The 18,853-nt window shown below is 38.3% G+C and overlaps 1 protein-coding gene across 5 annotated transcripts; it reads left to right on the top strand.

Annotated features, from left to right (window-relative positions):
• Positions 1–6,197: 6,197 nt before the first annotated feature.
• IPP (intracisternal A particle-promoted polypeptide) lies at positions 6,198–17,870 on the top strand. 5 transcript variants are annotated; one of them, XM_026707196.2, is made up of 9 exons: positions 6,198–6,628; positions 7,744–8,097; positions 9,319–9,750; positions 12,143–12,298; positions 12,401–12,568; positions 15,007–15,144; positions 15,670–15,792; positions 16,510–16,730; positions 17,293–17,870. In XM_026707196.2, the coding sequence occupies exons 2-9, from the start codon at positions 7,806–7,808 to the stop codon at positions 17,515–17,517; spliced, it is 1,755 nt and encodes a 584-aa protein (XP_026562981.1). In that variant the 5' UTR covers positions 6,198–6,628; positions 7,744–7,805; the 3' UTR covers positions 17,518–17,870. The 5 variants fall into 5 exon arrangements, with proteins under 5 accessions (XP_026562981.1, XP_087785965.1, XP_026562982.1 ...); XM_087929839.1 differs by having other exon boundaries at positions 6,199–6,288; XM_026707197.2 differs by having other exon boundaries at positions 6,344–6,825.
• The last annotated feature ends 983 nt before the right edge of the window (positions 17,871–18,853 follow it).

Below are 18,853 nucleotides of genomic sequence, written 5' to 3'. Positions count from 1 at the left end.
TTTGACTGTGTTGCCTTTGTGCCACGCCATGGGTCATCACATACCAGCTGCAGAGAACTAAATTTAAAACCATGGTAAAATTAACCATTTGTTCCAAATACTGCAATTCAGTCCTGTGAAGCTATTTTCAGTGGTCCATTTCCCTATTTGTAGGATCTCTCGCCTCACAACACTTATTTTTTTTATTTTTTTTATTTGTCAATTGTTTACGAGATAATAAGTAAAAGTGTATACATAATTATGAATACATGAAATGAGTACATATAAGAAAAATGAAAGAAAAATAAAAGAAACAATAGGACAGGGACGGTAGGCACGTTGGTCTGTGCTCCTCACTTCAGGTGCCTTAACATCTCTTTAAAGGAAAAACACCTCATGATATTTTTAAAGCACATTTTCAGAATAACAGAACAACAAAGTTGGAAGGGACCTTGGAGGTCTTCCAGGGTCCCTGCTAAGACAGGAGACTGTATACCATTCTGGACAAATGGCTGTCCAATCGCTTCTTGAACTGTTTGAATATTTTTCTTTCTGTTGCCACTAGATGAATGCATGCAGCAAGGGCATGGATAATTCATATGAATGTAAGAATTCATACAAAAAGAAGTATGTTTTATTTATTCCAGACTATGGTATTTTGGAATAGGGCAAATTGTTGCTTTCTTATTCTTAGCCTCGGGCTAGGAATAGAAAGCCACAGTTTCTCGTCCTCTTTTGCCCGCAGAATCCAGCTGAGCAATTTAGACCATCGTCTATGTCTCTTAGCCCTAGACTAGACACTAAAGTTGAAAAACGTGGTGGGATTCAAATATGTTTACCACCAGTTCGGTGGGTGTGGCTTGGTGGGCGCGCATTGCGCACGTGTACCAAACATGCACTTTGTACAGGCGCAGAGGTGTTTGCACAGGCACAGAGGCATTCTAATTCACCTCCTGCAAGCCTACACAATCCCCGTCGCTTCAGCAGCTGCCACACAACACTCTTCTGTGCTGCGCAAAGCAGCTGCGCTTCAAATTCAGCAGATAAAGGTGAGTATGGGAGCCCGAGCGGTCGGGTGGGCCCAACAGCAGAGCGGTGGAGAGAACCGGTTCAGTGTCCACTGCTCATAGCTGCTACTGGCTCGGCAGAACCAGGATGAACCAGTAGATGAACCAGGATGAACCACCACTGATCTACCAGCCTGAACTAGACCAGTGGGTGCATTAAGCCCTAGCCTTCAATAAAGAGGACTTAACTGTGAAGTGCATTGATTTGGACCGATAATTCTTATCGAGGAAGAATTATCGATGTCCTCGACTTACAACAGTTCATTTAGTGATCGTTCAAAGTTACAATAGCAGTGAAAAAAGTGACTTAAGACTACTGCAGCATCCCTTATGACTACTGCAGCATCCCAATGGTCATGTGATCAAAATTCAGCTGCATGGCAACTGATTCATATTTATCACAGCTGCAATGTCCCAAGGTCATGTGATCGATCCCCTCTTGCACGTTTCTGACAAATAAAGTCGATGGGGAAGCCACAGTCACTTAACAACCATGTTACTAACTTATCAATGGCAGTGCTTCACTTAACAAGTGTGCACAAGAAAGGTTGTAAAATGGGGCAAAACTCACTTAACAAATGTTTTACTTCGCAACATAAACTTCAGAATAACTTTGAAGGATTGGCAAATGGAACCAATAGTGATATAAAGATTGAAATCATGGAGGCAATGATTTGTAGTTCCCAGGTTACAGAGAACTATTATGTAAACATAGTTTAATACTGCTGCTCTCCCATTGAGAAATTGGCCAAATTCCATAAACTTGGAAGGGCAAGAGGAAAAATTCTAGAGTTGAAGCTGTGAATGTAAATATATTGACTTTGACTTCACTGCAGTATAGTGGCAGCCAATTGTTATATTTAAATTTTCGTTCATGTGAAAAAAGAAATCTAATCTACAAAATGTGTCCAAGATTTTTCACTCACGACAAGTGCTAAATAAAGAGTTAAGTGTCTGGACAGTTTGCTTCATTGCTGAACATGGATGTGAAACCTCACAGAAAATGTGTAGTGCAATGTCAAAAGAATATTAAAAATAAAACCAGAGTGGTAGCTGTGTTAGTCTTGTGACTTACGATAGAAATATACAATATTCAAATTGTATATTTATTCCAAATATAAACTTTGGAATGCAGTTATTTTGTCTAAATTAATAGAAGATTTGTTGTTTCAAGAACACGAGGAACAGTGAACAGGAGCACAGGCTAAGACATGTTAATACTTGAGTTTGTGTAGACATAATAATTACCCTTTTAATCAGCATTAAACTTGGCCTCTAGTATCACATTTGTGTCTTCAAAATATTAAATATCCTTCTTAAACAATTTGGGATAGAATTATTAAAAGAAAGAATCATCATCTAAATTTAAAAGTGAAGGTGATACAAAATATAATTTACCAAATTCAAAACAAAGGCATTATAGAAATGAGAACTTTAGCAAATACAGTGGTATGAGGCATGAGACTTTCAGCACTTCAGTAGATATTCAATATTCACGATCCATTTTTTTCTCTAGAACAGGGGTGTCAATTTCGTTGAGAGCCGCATCATGGTTGTGTTTTGACTTGCGGGGCCAGGGTGGGCATGACCAGTTCAATGTCATTCGTGTCTGGGGCACCTGTAGTGGCCCAAGCGCTGTGCCAGCGAAAACGGGCTCCCGAGCTCCGTTTTCGGCTGCGATGGCCTCCTGCAACCTTCTGCAAGTGAAAACAGAACTTAGGTGTGGTCCTTGCAATCTCCATTTTTGCTGGCAGAGAAACTGCAGGCCAGTCCTTTGCTGTTTCCAGGTCAGTCCCATGAGCCAGATCTAAGCACCTCGCAGGCTGGATCTGGCCCCCGGCCCTTGAGTCTGACACCCCTGCCGTAGAACTTTTTTTAAAATTGGAAACGATATTCCACAATTTAACATTATCTCTCTTTGAGTTGTTATACAAGAACACTTTAGTGAATATGCTGTAATTTATGAGGAAATAGCCTTGAATAAAACATGATTTTTTCTGCCTGAAAATTTGGTAAATGGAGAATGGCTCTCAATAGCAGAAGGTATAAAATGCAAAAGTACTTTCTCCTGTGACCGTAACTGTATTTTGAGTTGATTGATTCTTTGATAAATAGCCAGTGGCTTATATTTCCCACTTGTTTTTCTAAGATATGGATATCTTCCCTGGGAATCTACAATGACTAATAAAGGTTATGTTCTGCTCATCAGAGCATATCTTCCTGAAAAGAAGGAAGAAATGCGATAAAATTTCCCCAATGACCCAGACGTAGACTTAAGTTGAAAACAAAATTCATTGTTCTGTGCCACTAAAAAGAGAGTCATAAGATCAGGGAAATTTGTAGAGAAAATTTGTTGGTGAAGGAAATGTAAAATACCGCAGTGTGTGAATAAAATACTGTAAAGTTAATTAAGAGTAGAAATGTTTACACTTCAAAACAACAGATACATTTATTAAGGAATTTACCTGCTTTAAGAAAATGCTTATATTTCTAAGCTATCTTCATACTAGGAAAAAAGGAAGCAAAATTATTGCTCATCCTATAGGAAACAGCTTGCATCTTTAAAGGATCTCTACTAATTGACTATTCCCTCTATGATTAATTCTATTTTTGTGTGTGCATTTCAGGGTAAGGCAACCTAAGTTGTTGTATCTTCCTGTAAAATAATTGTTTCTATGTGATGGCCCTTATAAACAGGAAGCTGTATATACAGTATACCTTTACCTCAGTTCAGTGTTGAATCAAGAATAATACTTTCAAGTCAACAATGTAACTGAAAAAGTATTATGTACTTTAATTAATCCTTTCCCCAAAGACAAGTACTTATGACCACAATTGAGCCCAAAATGTCTGTTGTTGAGTGAGATATTTATTTTGTGAGTTTTGCCTCATTTTACAACCTTTCTTCCCACAGTTGTTAAGTGAATCTGAATTCCCGATTTACTTGTCCAAAGGTCGCAAAAAGGGAATCACATGACCTTGGAACACAGCAATGGTCGTAAGCATGAACCAGTTGCAGAGTATCTAAATTTTGATCGCATGATCATGGGGATACTATAAAGATTGTAACTGGGAAAAATGGTCATAAGTTAATTTTTTCAGTGTAGCTGCAAGTTTAAACAGTCACTAAATGAACTATTGTAAATTGAAGACTTATACTGCATCAAACATCTACCTTTGTATATGCTTGATTAGTGGAAACAATAACAATAACAGACTGAGTTTCATGTTTAATGAATAAAGTATATAATAATAATAGAAAACTATTATAAAAGAAAAAATTATAAATGAATAGGAAATTTATTCTGATACCTAGATTACATTATGTGCTTAGTTACATTTGGCCAAAAAATTGAACAAAAAAACCACAAATCAAATTGCATTACAATTTAGTGCAATGCATATGTAATAGTCTATTAAATAAGATTGCATTCCATTATTCTTTTTGTATGTCTTTGTATTGGTTAACTGCAGAAATCCTCCCTTTTTAATTTGATACCTGAAATCTAATTCATTCTCTACTTTCTACTCTGCTATGATATTTCCAGAAATATGGTTTTTGAGTTTTTAAGTGCTAAGATTTTTTTAAAAACATGAAACCTTTGATGGAGTTATAGAAGATACTAAAGCTTTCTGTTCTAAACTTTTTGCATATCATCCACATTTATTTTTGTATTTTCTTTTAACTTATATTAATAATAAATTGTCACTTTAGTTTCAATAAAGCCTAAACAATTAAGATAACAAGTATTATCATGTCAACTGTATTTTTATCATTCAATTTACTTAAATCTATTCATTTTGTAAGATCTGTATGTTTTAAAGATACATGCTATAGCTTCATTTTTACAAGTGTTTCCCCATGAGTGTGTGTATGTGTGTGTATTACACACACACACACACACACACACACACGTATGTGTAGACTTTTTTAAAATAAAAAACTGTTTCAGACTGTTTGCCATGAAGGCAAAAGTCAGATTTAAATTTTCTGCCCAAATATGTCTACTTTCATTGCTAAAATAGTAACTTAAGTTTCTACTATGATTATAAACAAGAACTTGCAAGGATTGCATGGATCCTAAATAATGATTTTCATATTGAGTCCGGGGTAAATAATCACAACTTTACAAATAATTAATATAATTATCTAAATGTCCAATCCAATCACTGGAATAGTGGGAACTTCATGAATCTCTAAATGCCCTCCTGAAAACTATGCTTTTACAGTTCTTCACATATATAGTATGATGGGTTGTCCAAGTAAAAGCAACAAAGATGATTGGAGACTGGAGGCTGAAACATATGATGAATGGTTGTAGGACCTGGGTACGTCTAGTTTAATGAAAAGAAAGACTAGGGAGGACATGATAGCAGTGTTTCAATAATTAAGGACCTGCTACAAAGGAGAAGAGGTGAACCTATTCTCAAAAGCACCTGAAGGCAAGACGAGAAGCAATAGATAGAAACTAATCAAGGAGAGAAGCAGCCTAGAACTAAGGAGACATTTCCTGCCAATGTGAACAATAAAGCAAGGGAATGGCTCGTCTTCAGAAGTTGTGAGTGCTCCATCACTAGAGGTTTTCAAGAAGAGATTGGACAGCCATTTGTTCAGAATGGTATACGGTCTCCTGCCTTGAGCAGGGGGTCTGACTAGAAGACCTCCAAGGTCCCTTTGAATCCTGTTATTCTGTTACTTTATTATTTGGGAGTAGTCTCTTCCAAAGAAGAGGCACAATCATCCAAAAGATTCAACTGTAAGTTCGCTGCAGATGGCCTTCCATCACTGGCAGAACCCACTAGAAGGCACCTCCCTCTGATCTCATTGGGCATATTCCAATTGTTACATTACAATAAAAATTGAAATTACAATTAAAAATTGAAATATATTTTACTATATAATTCTATCAGTTTCTACTTGGGAATAAACTATATTGGGATGAGAGTCATTAACTGGGCACATCTTTATAGGATTGTACTGCTAAATCAGTGATAAAGTTTGCATTTACAACTTTACAATAAAATTGTTGTTGCAAACCACTTCCACAATTAATTAAACCAGTTGCTATATTAATCACTATGTTTAAAACATGCTGCAATTGTGCCACCTGTAGGAATATACATTTATTGAAATACTTAAAGATTTCCTCCTAGATAGAGGAATTCTGGGAGTTGAAGTCCACAAGTCTTAATGTTGCCAAGGTTGGAGACCCCTGTGGATCAAACATCAAACAAAGTTATGGTAATTATGGGGTCGTAAAAAAAAAAATAGCTTCGCTTTAACTTCTTAGCAACGCGCCATTAAAGTCAGCGGCCTCTTCCACACACACACAGTCGGCTCCCTTCCCTTGCAACCGTGCAAGCTCCGTCTGTCGCGCGGCCTAAACCCTCCCGCGGGGAAAGCCGCCTTCCAGCTGCTCCGTCACTGTGCGCAGCAGCAGCAGCAGCAGCAGAGCCTCAGGCGGCGAAAGCCCTCTCGGCTGCCGTGTCGCGTCACGGGTGCTCCCTTCGCTGCCCGGCTCCTCCTTTCCTCCGGTTCGCCTTTTCCGCCCCTCTCTCTGCAGCCGCGTCTTCGGCGCTAGGTGCGAATTTTTGGCGGCTGCCGCTTACATTTTGCAGCTGAGGAATTTTTTTTATTTGGGGAGGGGGGGGCTCCAATTTGTTTTGCGCGCCAGTGCTCCGGGAACGGAGGGTCTCGCTGTAGAGCCTCTTTTGATTATTTTTAAAGGCAGGGAAATGAAATGAAATGAAATGTAAACAACTCTGGCCCGCCTCAGAAGTGAGTACCGGAACACCAACAACCGTGTGTAGGCTCTCAAAGGTCGGCCGGGGCTGTAAAGCAACCCCTGGACCTCCGGTGGCCGTGCCTCTGAGGGGGTGGGGGGAGACCTGAACCCCAGCCATAGTTCAAAAAGAATGACTGAAGGGGGAACAAAGGGAGAAACTTTGAAATGATGTACAATGCAAAATGTAATGTGAAACAAAACCTTAAAAATGCTAGGTATGAAAAAAAATGTCAAGCCAGATGTTTTGTTTACTATACAGGATTGGCCTGCTGCTGTACTACTGACTACTACCTCTCTGCTGTACTACTGATTTCTTCAAAAAAAAAAAACCATGCCACACAATTAGTGGTTAAACAAAATGGAGACAAATGTATTAGTAATGATCAGATCATGATCTCATGGAGTAACTAAGGAATGAGGGCAGCTTAAGAAGGTAGTCAACTGGGGGGCTGGACAGTAGATAGAAAAAAACTAAATGTAACTTGCTATCGTTTAAACATAACCACTTCATGTATTACACCAGCAGTCCCCAATCTTCCTGGTACCTAGTACTAGTTTCATGGAAGACCATTTTTCCTTGGGGTTGAGTGTGGAGCATGGTTTCCCATGCAACCTAGATCCTGTGCATGCACAGATGAAGCTTTCTCACTTCTGTTCCTAACAAGGCACAAACTGGTACTGGTCTGTGGCCCAGGGTATGATTCAATGGTTTTTATGTAGTCTATCCCTTTTTCATTTATGATATAAAAATGGGAATTGCTCCCAAACTCAAATTTGACCTGAAGATCTTTCAGAGTATTCTTACTTTAATTAAAGAGGGAAGAATTGAATTGTGGTAATTAATCTTATTCATGGTCAACAGTAATTTCATAGTTAGGCCTGTCATTTTCATGTGTTCCTGTTTCTCCTAGGGTAGCACCGGGAGCTGATGAGCATCAATCATTCAGTTTCTCTGTGACCTTGTCAAGCTATCATGGCTTGTGTGGCTCGCCCCAGCACAAGCGAGTTCCCTTTCTTGGCAGACAGGCATGCTTGTCTTTTATTAGCCCAGATCAACAAGCTGAGATGCGGGCAACACTTCTGTGATGTACAGCTCCAGGTTGGTGAAGGAGCATATAAAGTCCACCGTCTGGTTTTAGCTGCAAGTAGCTCTTATTTTGCTGCCTTGTTTGCTGGAGGGATGAAGGAGTCTTCAAAGGATGTTGTGCAGATCCTGGGTGTGGATGCTAATATTTTCCAGATCCTCCTGGAGTTTATTTATACAGGTAGAAGAATTTCTAATTTTTTCCTTAACATGCTTTGGTTAATGTCTTAGTTACCTAGTAACCTGCAAATTGAACGTTTTGATTCAATTAGTACTTGCTGAGATAAACACTATTTTGCAAATACCCATCTTTCGTCTCAGATTAATTTAAAAAACAGGATGAGTTACAGGTACATAGCATGATATGGACAAATGTCTGTGTTTTATTCACATAATTTGTGTGTTGCTACTGTCTTTACATGGACACAACATCTGGAAATAGATTCCATTAAATTCAATGGCATTTTGTCAAAATATGTTTAAGCATAAATTACAGGTCTGTTTTGCTCTGTTCCTTAACATAATGGTAAAAAAACCTATGACAGTTATTGGATACAGAATTTATTTCCTATACAGCACACTTATTTTCATAAATAGCTAAATGAAGTTTATCTGGACTGGTTTCCACATTTAATTTCAAGGGAGAGACTGCCATATAAAGCCAGTTGTTTGTACATTAAATCAGTATTTCAAGGATAAAGCTTTCTCTCTGAAATAGTTCTCAGAAACATGAGGAAAAGCATTAAGTTTTCAAATGCCTATATATAGCATGAAGAGATGTTGAAACAGATTTAATCAACAGCTTTTCTGGTAGAAATCTTCATTCTGTGGCATTGCATTAATAAATGTACTTTTCAAATGTAAAGGGGTACCTTTGCTCATTGTCTTCATAATTTAATTGCTATGGAATCTTATCTATTAGCAGTGTACATCAGTATCTTTCAAAAGATGGTCACAATTATGGTTGCTTGCAGACAAGCTATACAGATGGTTCTTGTTACAACCATAATTGGGACTGGAACTTCCATTACTAAGCAGCGCGGTCATTAAATGAGACAGTCCCAATTTTAAAATATTTTTTTGCTGAGGTCATTAAGCCAATCTGGCTTTCTTTATTGCCTTTGCTTGTTGGAAGTCCCCAGGTAAGGTCATAATCATGTGACCTTGGGACATAGCAACCATCAAATACTTGTTAGTTGCCAAGTATCCAAATTTTAATCACATGATCGTGGGGATGCTGTGATAATCATAAATTCAAAGATTTGTTGTAAGCCACCACCGTCATAATTTTGAACATTAGTTTCATAATTTGAAACTAAGGGTCATAAATTGAGGATTACCTGTATACTTAACAGTGTTGGTAAGATTTCATGCCAGCTAAAAATCTTTCTTCCCTTTTCAGGTATTGTCAGCATTAATGAGAATAATGTCCAGGAGTTGATTGTGGCAGCAGACATGTTTCAGCTGTCAGAGGTGGTGGACCTTTGTTGTGAATTTCTAAAGGGACAGATTGATCCTATGAACTGCATTGGACTCTTCCAGTTTGCTGAGCAAATTGCCTGTCATGACCTGCTAGAATTCTCAGAGAATTACATCCATGTCCACTTCCTGGAGGTTCACAATGGAGATGAATTCTTGGCATTGACAAAAGACCAGCTGATTAAGATATTGCGAAGTGAAGATCTAAGCATAGAAGATGAGTACCAGGTTTTTATGGCTGCCATGCAATGGATTTTGAAAGACTCAGGGAAAAGAAAGAAACACGTTGTGGAAATATTGGATGCAGTGAGATTTCCTTTACTACCTCCACAAAGACTTTTGAAGTACATAGAAGGTAACTTCTTGAGATCCAGTTTGGTGTAGAGGTTAAGGTTCTGGATTAGAAATCAGAAGTCTGTCAGTTCTAGTCCTCCCTTAGGCACTAAAGCTAGCTGGGTGACTCTGGGCCAGTCGTTCACTCTCAGCCCAACCCATCTCACAGGTTGTTGCTATGGGGAAAATACGCTAACTTGAGATGCATAAAATCAAGGCAGGGCATACAGAATATAAATCTAATAATAAATTGTAGAATAATTATAGGATACTCAGTTATCCAATATAAGAATTAAAAACTGGTTTTATGAAAACTTATTAACTACACAAGTTCCCTTACGGTATGTAATAGTACCCTGCCCTATACCATGAAATTTCTGTAATATTAGAACTCCTGTTACTGTATTTATTATATTTTGTATGCTGTCCTTCGATAAGTTTTCTTGGTGGCTTATTATACAACAGTATTACTACAAATTAATAAAAAAAAAACAATAAACGTATCTATTAAAATAGAATTTGTGTATAATACAAATTGAATACCATAAATAACTCATGACATGATGCAAAACACAGCGGCACTTGCTTTTTACAATCAGGAAAATACCCGATTATTTTTTTTTTAATTTTAAGGAAAACAAGGCATGGTAAATCAAGGTGAAGTAGGGCAGAAGAGGATGGATTGGTCATCAGTGTTTATTTCTTCTTATGTGAGAATTGATAGGTAAGGAAATTTGGCATGAACTAAAAAGTGAAGGTCCAGATTCTGGTTAAGTGTATAGCTTCTATTTTGTAATCTGGCCTAGTTTTGTGAGAGCTGACTGCTGTCCTGTTGAAGATGTTTTTGTGAGACAACAGTATTTGATATGAAATCATGAATTTCACCAGGCATCCAAATTTAACAGACTAAACTAGACTGAATAGCTAGATTTCTCCATGCTGGTTTCCCCTGCTTTATAGCCCCATTGTGGATTACCCATCTCTCTCTTTTTAGGGTGACAGAGGATCAGAAAGGGACATCTCATATTCTTTCCTGCTAATGGAAGAATGCAGATGCAGATTAATGCTTTGCTTTGCTTTGTTTAAATCTTGTCTAGTCGTATATGGAACAGTGTCCTCGGAATTAATCAGGTTTTCAAAGGGGGCCATCTGCAATATAAGGACCAGAAGATATTAAGAAATTAACATTTAACCAGTGACTAAAAAAACTACATCAAAACACATTTTACTATACAGATAATCCTCAACTTACGACCACAATTGAGCCCAAAATTTATGTTAGCTAAGTGAAACATTTGTTAAGTGCGTTTTGCCCCATTTCGCATGCTTGCTTGCCACAGTTGTTAAGTGAATCACTGCAGCTGTTACGTAAGTGAATCTGACTTCTCCATTGTCTTTCCTTGCTGTTACAAAGGGTGATCACATGACCCCGGGACACTGCAACCGTCATAAGTATGAGTTGCCAAGCATCTGAATTTTGATCACGTAACCATGGGAATGCTGCAATGGTTGTAAGTGCGAAAAAGGGTCATGTCACTTTTTTTCAGTCCTGTTGTAACTTTGAACAGTCATTAAGTGTACTGTTGTTAAATCGAGGACTACTGTGGTTGATATTGTCAGCCCTGTGAGATAGTTCAGAGAAGAAGCACAGCTACAAGTACTAGCTCTGATTTTATTGTAAGGTTACATTAACGAACCTTGCAAGTTTATAAGTTTCTTTCCAGCCCTCATCTGTAGCTCTTCCCTTTGTCTCTCAAGGTCATTTCCATATAACATTATAGACAGCTTTTTTGGCCATTTGCAGTGTCCTTAAATCACGTGACCGTATTCTACGACAGTTTTCCTGAAAACTGGTCCTTCCAGTTTTCTGCAAATCTGAACCATAACCAATTACAGGTAGTCCTCGACTTACGACCACAATTGAGCCCAAAATTCATGTTGCTAAGCAAAAAATTTGTTAGGTGAGTTTTGCCCCATTTTACAACCTTCCTTGCCACTTTTTAAAGTGAATTACTGCAGACATGAAGTGAGTCTGGCTTCCCCGTTGATTTTGCTGGTCCCAGTTGTCAAACATCCAAATGTAAATCACATGGCCCCGGGGATGCTGCAACGGTCGTAATGTGAAAAATGGTCTTAAACCACTTTTTTTCAGTGCCGTTGTAACATTGGGCAGTCACTAAATGAGCTGTTGTAAGTTGAGGACCACCTGTATGGGTTTGCTTAACAATTGCAGCATTTGTACTTGTGGCTGCAATGTTTGCAGTGGTGCAAAAAAAAAAAGAAGTAAAATTGGGTCAGTCACATGACCAATCCTTTTATAACCATTATGACTTACAGCCATAATTGGCAGGTTTCATTATAGTCATAACTCAAGGATTACCTGCGTTTTACTTATTATTTTCTTCCTTTCTCAGGGATTTCAGATTTCAGCCTTCGAGTAGCGCTGCACACTCTGTTAAAAGAATATTGTGAAATTGGTCAGTTTCCCAAAGAAAATAAGATGAGCAGTTTTCTCCAGGCAACTAAGACACGTCCACGAAGAAAAGCTAGGAAGTACATTTATGCAATAGGTGGGGATTCTTCTTAGCTTTTAAATATTTGGAAACCCCTAACTAGTCAAGAAATGCCTACGAAACAGCTGATTGTTTATCCTGTTCCCACGTCTTCTGTAGGTGGTTATACTCGGTTGCAGGGAGGTCGTTGGAGTGATAGCAGAGCTCTCAGCTGCGTGGAGCGTTTTGACACTTTTAGTCAGTATTGGACTACTGTGTCTTCCTTACACCAGGCTCGCAGTGGCCTGGGTGTTACAGTAGTTGGAGGAATGGTCTACGCTATTGGAGGTAATTAAAGAATATTGAGAAAACTATTGTTTCTATTGCTCATTTGATAGCTGTTCGCCCTATAAGTCTAGACAAGAAGCCCTAGTTCCATCTGCATTGTAATAGTGCATTAAAAGAATCTTACAAGTCTGAACCTATTACTCTCCTCCTTTCCTTTTACCCTTTAGAAAACTAGGGAGAGTTTCTTCTGAAACGTACCCCAAGTCACCTCACCTTCTGCGAGCTGAGACATCTTATACATGCTGGTTGTGCAGCTCTCCCTCCTATCTCCCAAGTTCATTCGCACATACCATGACAATAATTTTTGCTTATTACCTTTATTGTCAGAGTACAACGTGTGTACAATGAGATTGGTTGAGCCACCCTTCATGCACCCCCCTCCCCCAACACAACTCACAGTGAGGACAGAAGTCCCTAACCCAGTCCCAATCTTACTACACTATGTGACCTTGTTGCACAACATGCTGGCCCCGCAAGTCTGTCATACTATGAAGTTACTTTCCGTTCGGAAGTCTGACAGCCCCATGGGTAGAAACTGTTCTTCAGTCTGTTGGTGTGGCTGGCTATGCTTCTATATCTCCTACCCGACGGTCGGAGAGTGAAGAAATGCTGACTGGGATGTGAGTTGTCCTTGAAAATTTTCCTCACTCTTCTAAGGCAGCGAACCGTAGTCCTCTATCTAGTGCAGTGGTTGCCAACCGGTGGGTTGTGGCCCGCTGGTAGGCTGTGAGAAAATGTTGGTGGGCCGCAGAGAAATCTCACCCCCAGAGCACCCCCCCAAAGCAATGAATCCAGGCTGCGCAGAAACACAAGGCTGTGCCACCCACATGGCCGCGGGAACCCTCCCCGCCCACTAACTCCTTACCCGGCAAACTTCCCTGCTAAATTGCTATTTTTCCTTTTTCTGGCCATCGTCTGTTCTGCTGTGCCGGGAGATTTAGATTAGCTAGGAAGCAGGAAATGGTTGGATTTCTTGCTTTCTAGCTAGTCTTTAGATCTTCGGCTCTGCTTTTAAGCACAGCCGAACCTCCCTTAGGACTGAAGGTTCTGTTATTCAATGCAGACTCACAGCAAGCAAATTTGCCTGATTTGGGGTAAAAGTTGCTCTTTTTTTTATAAAAAATTCAATATTTATATAAATATATTTACATATAAGCCATGCCCAGCCAGTCACATGACCATCAAGCCACACCCACAAATTAGGCCATGCCCACAGAACTGGTTAGTGGTCGCTGGGATTTAAAATTATGAGTTTGGTGGTCCCTGAGGTCCAAACGGTTGGCGACCCCTGATCTAGTGGTATCAGGGAACAGCCCACGATGTTTTGTGCTGTGTTCACCACCCTCTATGATGTCTTTCTATCTGCGGCTGTCAAGCCAGCATATCACACCATAATGCAGTTTGTGAGTATGCTTTCTATTGTGGACTGGTAAAAAGAGGTCATCAGTCGTTCCACTTTATTCTTTTGCAAGACTCTAAGGAAATGGAGTCTCTGTTGGGCCTTTCTGGCCACCTCGGTTGTGTTGATTTTCTAGGTAAGATCTTCGTTGAGGTAGACTCCCAGAAATTAAAAGGAGGAAACTCTCTCCACACAACCCCCTTTGATGTAAAGTGGGGCAGGTTCCTCTCTCTTCTTCCAGAAGTCTAACACCATCTAATTTAATCATTTAAAGGCAAGAACATATCTTTAAAATTGACATACTGTACATCATTCCAGGAGTTATACAATGACATCCAGAGTTTACCACATACACAATAAATCATACAGTAGGTGGTGGGTGACCTTTTAATTGGCAGATACTATGCTTACCATTTTTAGGACATTTTATTGATGTGATTATGTAAAATAGACAAATTTACCTTATGCATATGGACTGTTGCTCTAACAATTTCCTATTATAGAAGTTCTTTGAATTCTACACAACCCTGGTTTTCTTCCTGCCATGATTGTTTCTGTGTATTTTTCTTCCTTCCAAATGTAACCTGTTTTTTCCAGTTCTTTTAAATGTTATTTAGATACAATTATTATCAGTATAATATTAATTATTATTATTATAATAAAATTCCTACTGTGATTGCTTATATGTACTTTTTCTTCCTTCCAGAAACATTTGCTTTTTCCAGTTCTTTTAAACATTATTCAGAGATAATAATTATTACTAATATAATATCTATTTATTCAGGAAAAGTGTATTTAGGAAATAACATTATCCCCAGGATGATCAGAGCCACAATTCCATATCGTCTTTAGTAAAGATTTATGCCACTCAGTTTAGAGATTGTACAATGTGCTGTGGTCATCTAGAAACTTGAACTTGTAATCTGCATTAATAGTGATTCAGATTGATGAATTGAGCCAATACTCTGCCACAGTACAATAATTATGTTCATAAGCTATTGTAACCTTTCTTTCTTTATGTTCTTATCTCTTTCCCAAGGTGAAAAAGACTCTATGATTTTTGACTGTACTGAACGCTATGATCCTATTACAAAGCAATGGGCAGCTGTAGCTTCGATGAACCGTCCTCGCTGTGGCCTTGGAGTTTGCACCTCTTACGGAACTATCTATGCTTTGGGCAAGTCTTTTGACTACTGTATCTATAACTGTTTCAGTTATGAACCCCAAATATTGTATTTGGGTCATTTACTACTATATAGCATGGCAGCTTCTGAGTATGCAATGATAAAGTTGTCTTCAAATCATGTGAGACATCTGGTGACACCTTAATAAATATCGTTTCTGGTAGCCAAACACAAATGTTTTCCTCAGAGATTCCAAAGGTAGAGTGCTGCTAAAACAGCTTTACCAGCTTGCATACTGCATTGTATCTTTTGTAAGATAATATACAGGATATTTAAATGTAATTATTGCTGTATGGTACATAATTTATTATATTTTGTTTTAAAGCCAAAGCCATATAATATTAGAACCTATGCCACTAAAATAGCGTACATTTGTAAAAATGTTATGAGGAATGTTTGGGTATTAGAGTTATAATCTACATTACTTTTATATCGATCATATAACTGATTGCTTCAAGGATGTGACAATCTGTTCACTATGTGATATTCTTTACCTGTATACTTGCCTTGATTTTCAGGAGGTTGGGTTGGAGCAGAGATTGGTACCTCTGTTGAACGTTTTGATCCTGAAGAGAATACTTGGGAAATTGTGGGCAGCATGGCTGTGCCACGTTATAATTTTGGCTGTTGTGAAATACGAGGTGAGGGATTTTGAATGTTGGGACCATTTTACTTAGTGTTAATTATATAATAGGCAGGAATCAGTCTGCAATCATTATGGTTAATAACTATATTCAACATAGCAGTCCTGCAAGTGCTTTTACTGTGATAAGCATTAAAATTTCCAGTTTAAATATCTCAAATATTGTAGGAGGAGAGCTACATGAGTCTATAGTAGCTAAAAATCAAGCAGAATCCAGTAACACCTTTATAGATTAATAGGTTTTATTAAAAAAAATCACCAGCTGTAGCTCATGAAACCTTATGCATTTTAATAAAATGGATTAGTCTGAAAATGTGCTATTTGACTGCTCCTAATATATTAAACTTAAGCTGAAATTCTATATATATTTGTTGGGAATAGCAAATGACTCAGTTGGCCTGAATTCTCAATAAACGTGCGTATAAGGTTGCTCAGTTAATACGTGTCCAGAAAATTTGATATCCTCACAAGATTCTCTGCCCTGTTTTGAAAAATAAAATTCAAATACACTATTTAAAATATAAAATGGTTTAAAACAGCCCTTATTTTGCAGAAATGAATTAATTACAACCTGTAATTTCAAGAGCAATCCCAATAATGAAAACTATTGCTTTCCTTCTATAGATGGGATTGCAGTCAACTTTGCATGATGGCTTCTTGGTCAACAACTGTATTCAAATGGCAGTGCTCTAATAGGAAATCGTTATATTCATAGGTTTAATTTATGTTGTGGGAGGCATTGGCTATGAAGAAATAGAACTGTGTTCTGTGGAAGTTTACGACCCCCTATCTAAGCGCTGGTCTCCCCTTCCTGAAATGGGCACCAGAAGGGCATATCTAGGAGTGGCTACTTTGAATGACTGCATCTATGCTGTTGGAGGATGGAATGAAACTCAAGGTGCTCTTTCAACTGTTGAGAAATACTCATTTGAAGAGGTAGGATTTAGTTTTCATATCAAACTATTTGTGCTGCCTTTTAGAATTGTTCCTTTTTTAAAAAATGCACTATCAGTATTGTATCTGTTTGTTCTTCAGAATGGCACAAGCAGTTTGGGCTTCTAACTCTGTGTTATATTGCTGAAGGAATGTCTTTCTTGGACAAATATAAAACTAAACTGAGCAAAGTTCAAAGATAACGTGGTGATCAAAGTCAGTTTGCCAGGCCAGGAGGAACTTCCAACCAGACAGAGCAGATTTTCAAGGCACATAGGCAAAATCTGAGAAATTTCCCTTCTTCTGCCTAAAGAATCAAAAAGAATTTTGCTCTTGAATCCATTTCATTACACAAATGCTAATATTTTCTGTTCTGCTCTGCATTTTTTCTGGGTTTGTGAGTTTGAATAAATAATATCTTTGTCTTTGATTGCTAATATATAGCAGTACTTTACTCTGCCAGTGCATGAAAGACTATTATAATTATTCTTATGTCTGTAGATTTGCTCCAGAAGAAAAATATAGTATACTACAAAGATAATTATTTTTGTTGTTTTATTATCAGGAAAAATGGACGGAAGTTGCTTCAATGAAAGTCCCAAGAGCTGGAGTATGTGTCATAGCTGTGAATGGCTTCCTTTATGCCACAGGAGGCAGGACTGCCAACTATGAGGCAGCTGCTCCTGTAACTTCAGATACTGTGGAAGTGTATAATCCACATATGGATACTTGGACTGAAACTGCTAACATGATCACCAGCCGCTGTGAAGGAGGTGTGGCAGTCCTTTGAAGAATGCCATGCTTTTAAAAAAAAACAGCAAAAATTGAAGTGTGAATTTAAATGCTGTAGAGAAATGGAAGATTTTAGCTCTTAAGAAAGTGTGTGCAGTTAGAAGGGGAATTGATTTTTAAAGCATATCCAGAAGTTTACAACAATTGTTACTGAAACCATTTAAATCTTTATGCTTGTCTGTGGAACAGTTTGTAAACAATTCTGACAATAAGAAACTTACAGATTTTTAACATTTGCCATTGACATTTGGAAAGTTTCTGTGGTAATGTTAGAAACCTTGTTTGAAGCAGAGAAAGTTAAAATTGACAAATCTATTTCAATATTTAATAGATATTATAATTTTTTGAAAATCCGTTATTTCTTTTAGACTTGTTAAAGGCCTGTCATTTTGGGGCAATATGGGATTGGCTAATTTGCCTCGGTGATCTAATTCACTTGTTAAATTAATTCTTCCCATAAGATTTCGCAGCTTACAGTAACATTTATTTGCATTTCTTAAGTTGCCGAACCACATGACTCTGGGTAATTCACCTTAGATTTATTTGTACATCAGATGACAGAAAGAGAGAGAGGAGAGAAGAAGGAAGGAAGGAAAAGAAGTGGCCATCCCAGCCAAGAATAGTGAAACCTCTCACTTGGGGAACTCATTTTCTGGTCTAGCACAATATGGGGAAAAAGAACAAGGTCTTCATTAAAAGAAGAGGTTTGAGACGGTTCCAAAGGACAAGGACCAAGAATCCAAGCATCCTGGGTTGTGTCAGATGTCTTCATTTAATGGTTGAGATTTGAAACATACCTATTGAAACTTGCTGAATGTGCAGAAATAATGGAAAAGAATCAGCCCCTCAAACAAGTAGGCCTTATGTCATTTGGTGTTTTGTAGATGGTAACCAAGATCTTGAATTGCACCCCAAAGCCTCCTGGTAACAAGTGCAGTTCACTAAAAAAAAAAGCATCTCATGTGTTATGGTATGCCCATAAGTACTTTTGCCTGCAAGTCCGGACCAGCTGGGCTTTCTAAGTGGTCTTCAAGGACAGCCCATATAAAGCACATTGCAATGGCCCATACATGGGAAGCCAAGATATGAGTGACTCAGAACAGCTTCCAGGTGCAGTAGGTGCTGAAAATGAATCTGTGAGGGTCTTTCTGGCTACAGCTGCTATTTAATTTTTGAGTAATTCTGTCTGGGGAAATGCAATCCCCATGGAAAGTCACTGGTTCCATAAGGTACATACATCCACAGCCATTTGGTCTTATTGGGATCTAACTGAGCTTAAGTCTTGCTTTCCATCCATATCCCCACAGACTCCAGAGACTGGGATAAGACCTGAC

The sequence above is a fragment of the Pseudonaja textilis genome, chromosome 3 (assembly GCF_049901715.1).
Source record: "Pseudonaja textilis isolate UNSWEBS1 chromosome 3, rPseTex1.2, whole genome shotgun sequence".
In the NCBI taxonomy this organism is placed as follows: Eukaryota; Metazoa; Chordata; class Lepidosauria; order Squamata; family Elapidae; genus Pseudonaja; species Pseudonaja textilis.
The sequence above is the reverse complement of the archived record's forward strand: the minus strand, read 5'-3'. Positions and strand labels throughout refer to the sequence as shown.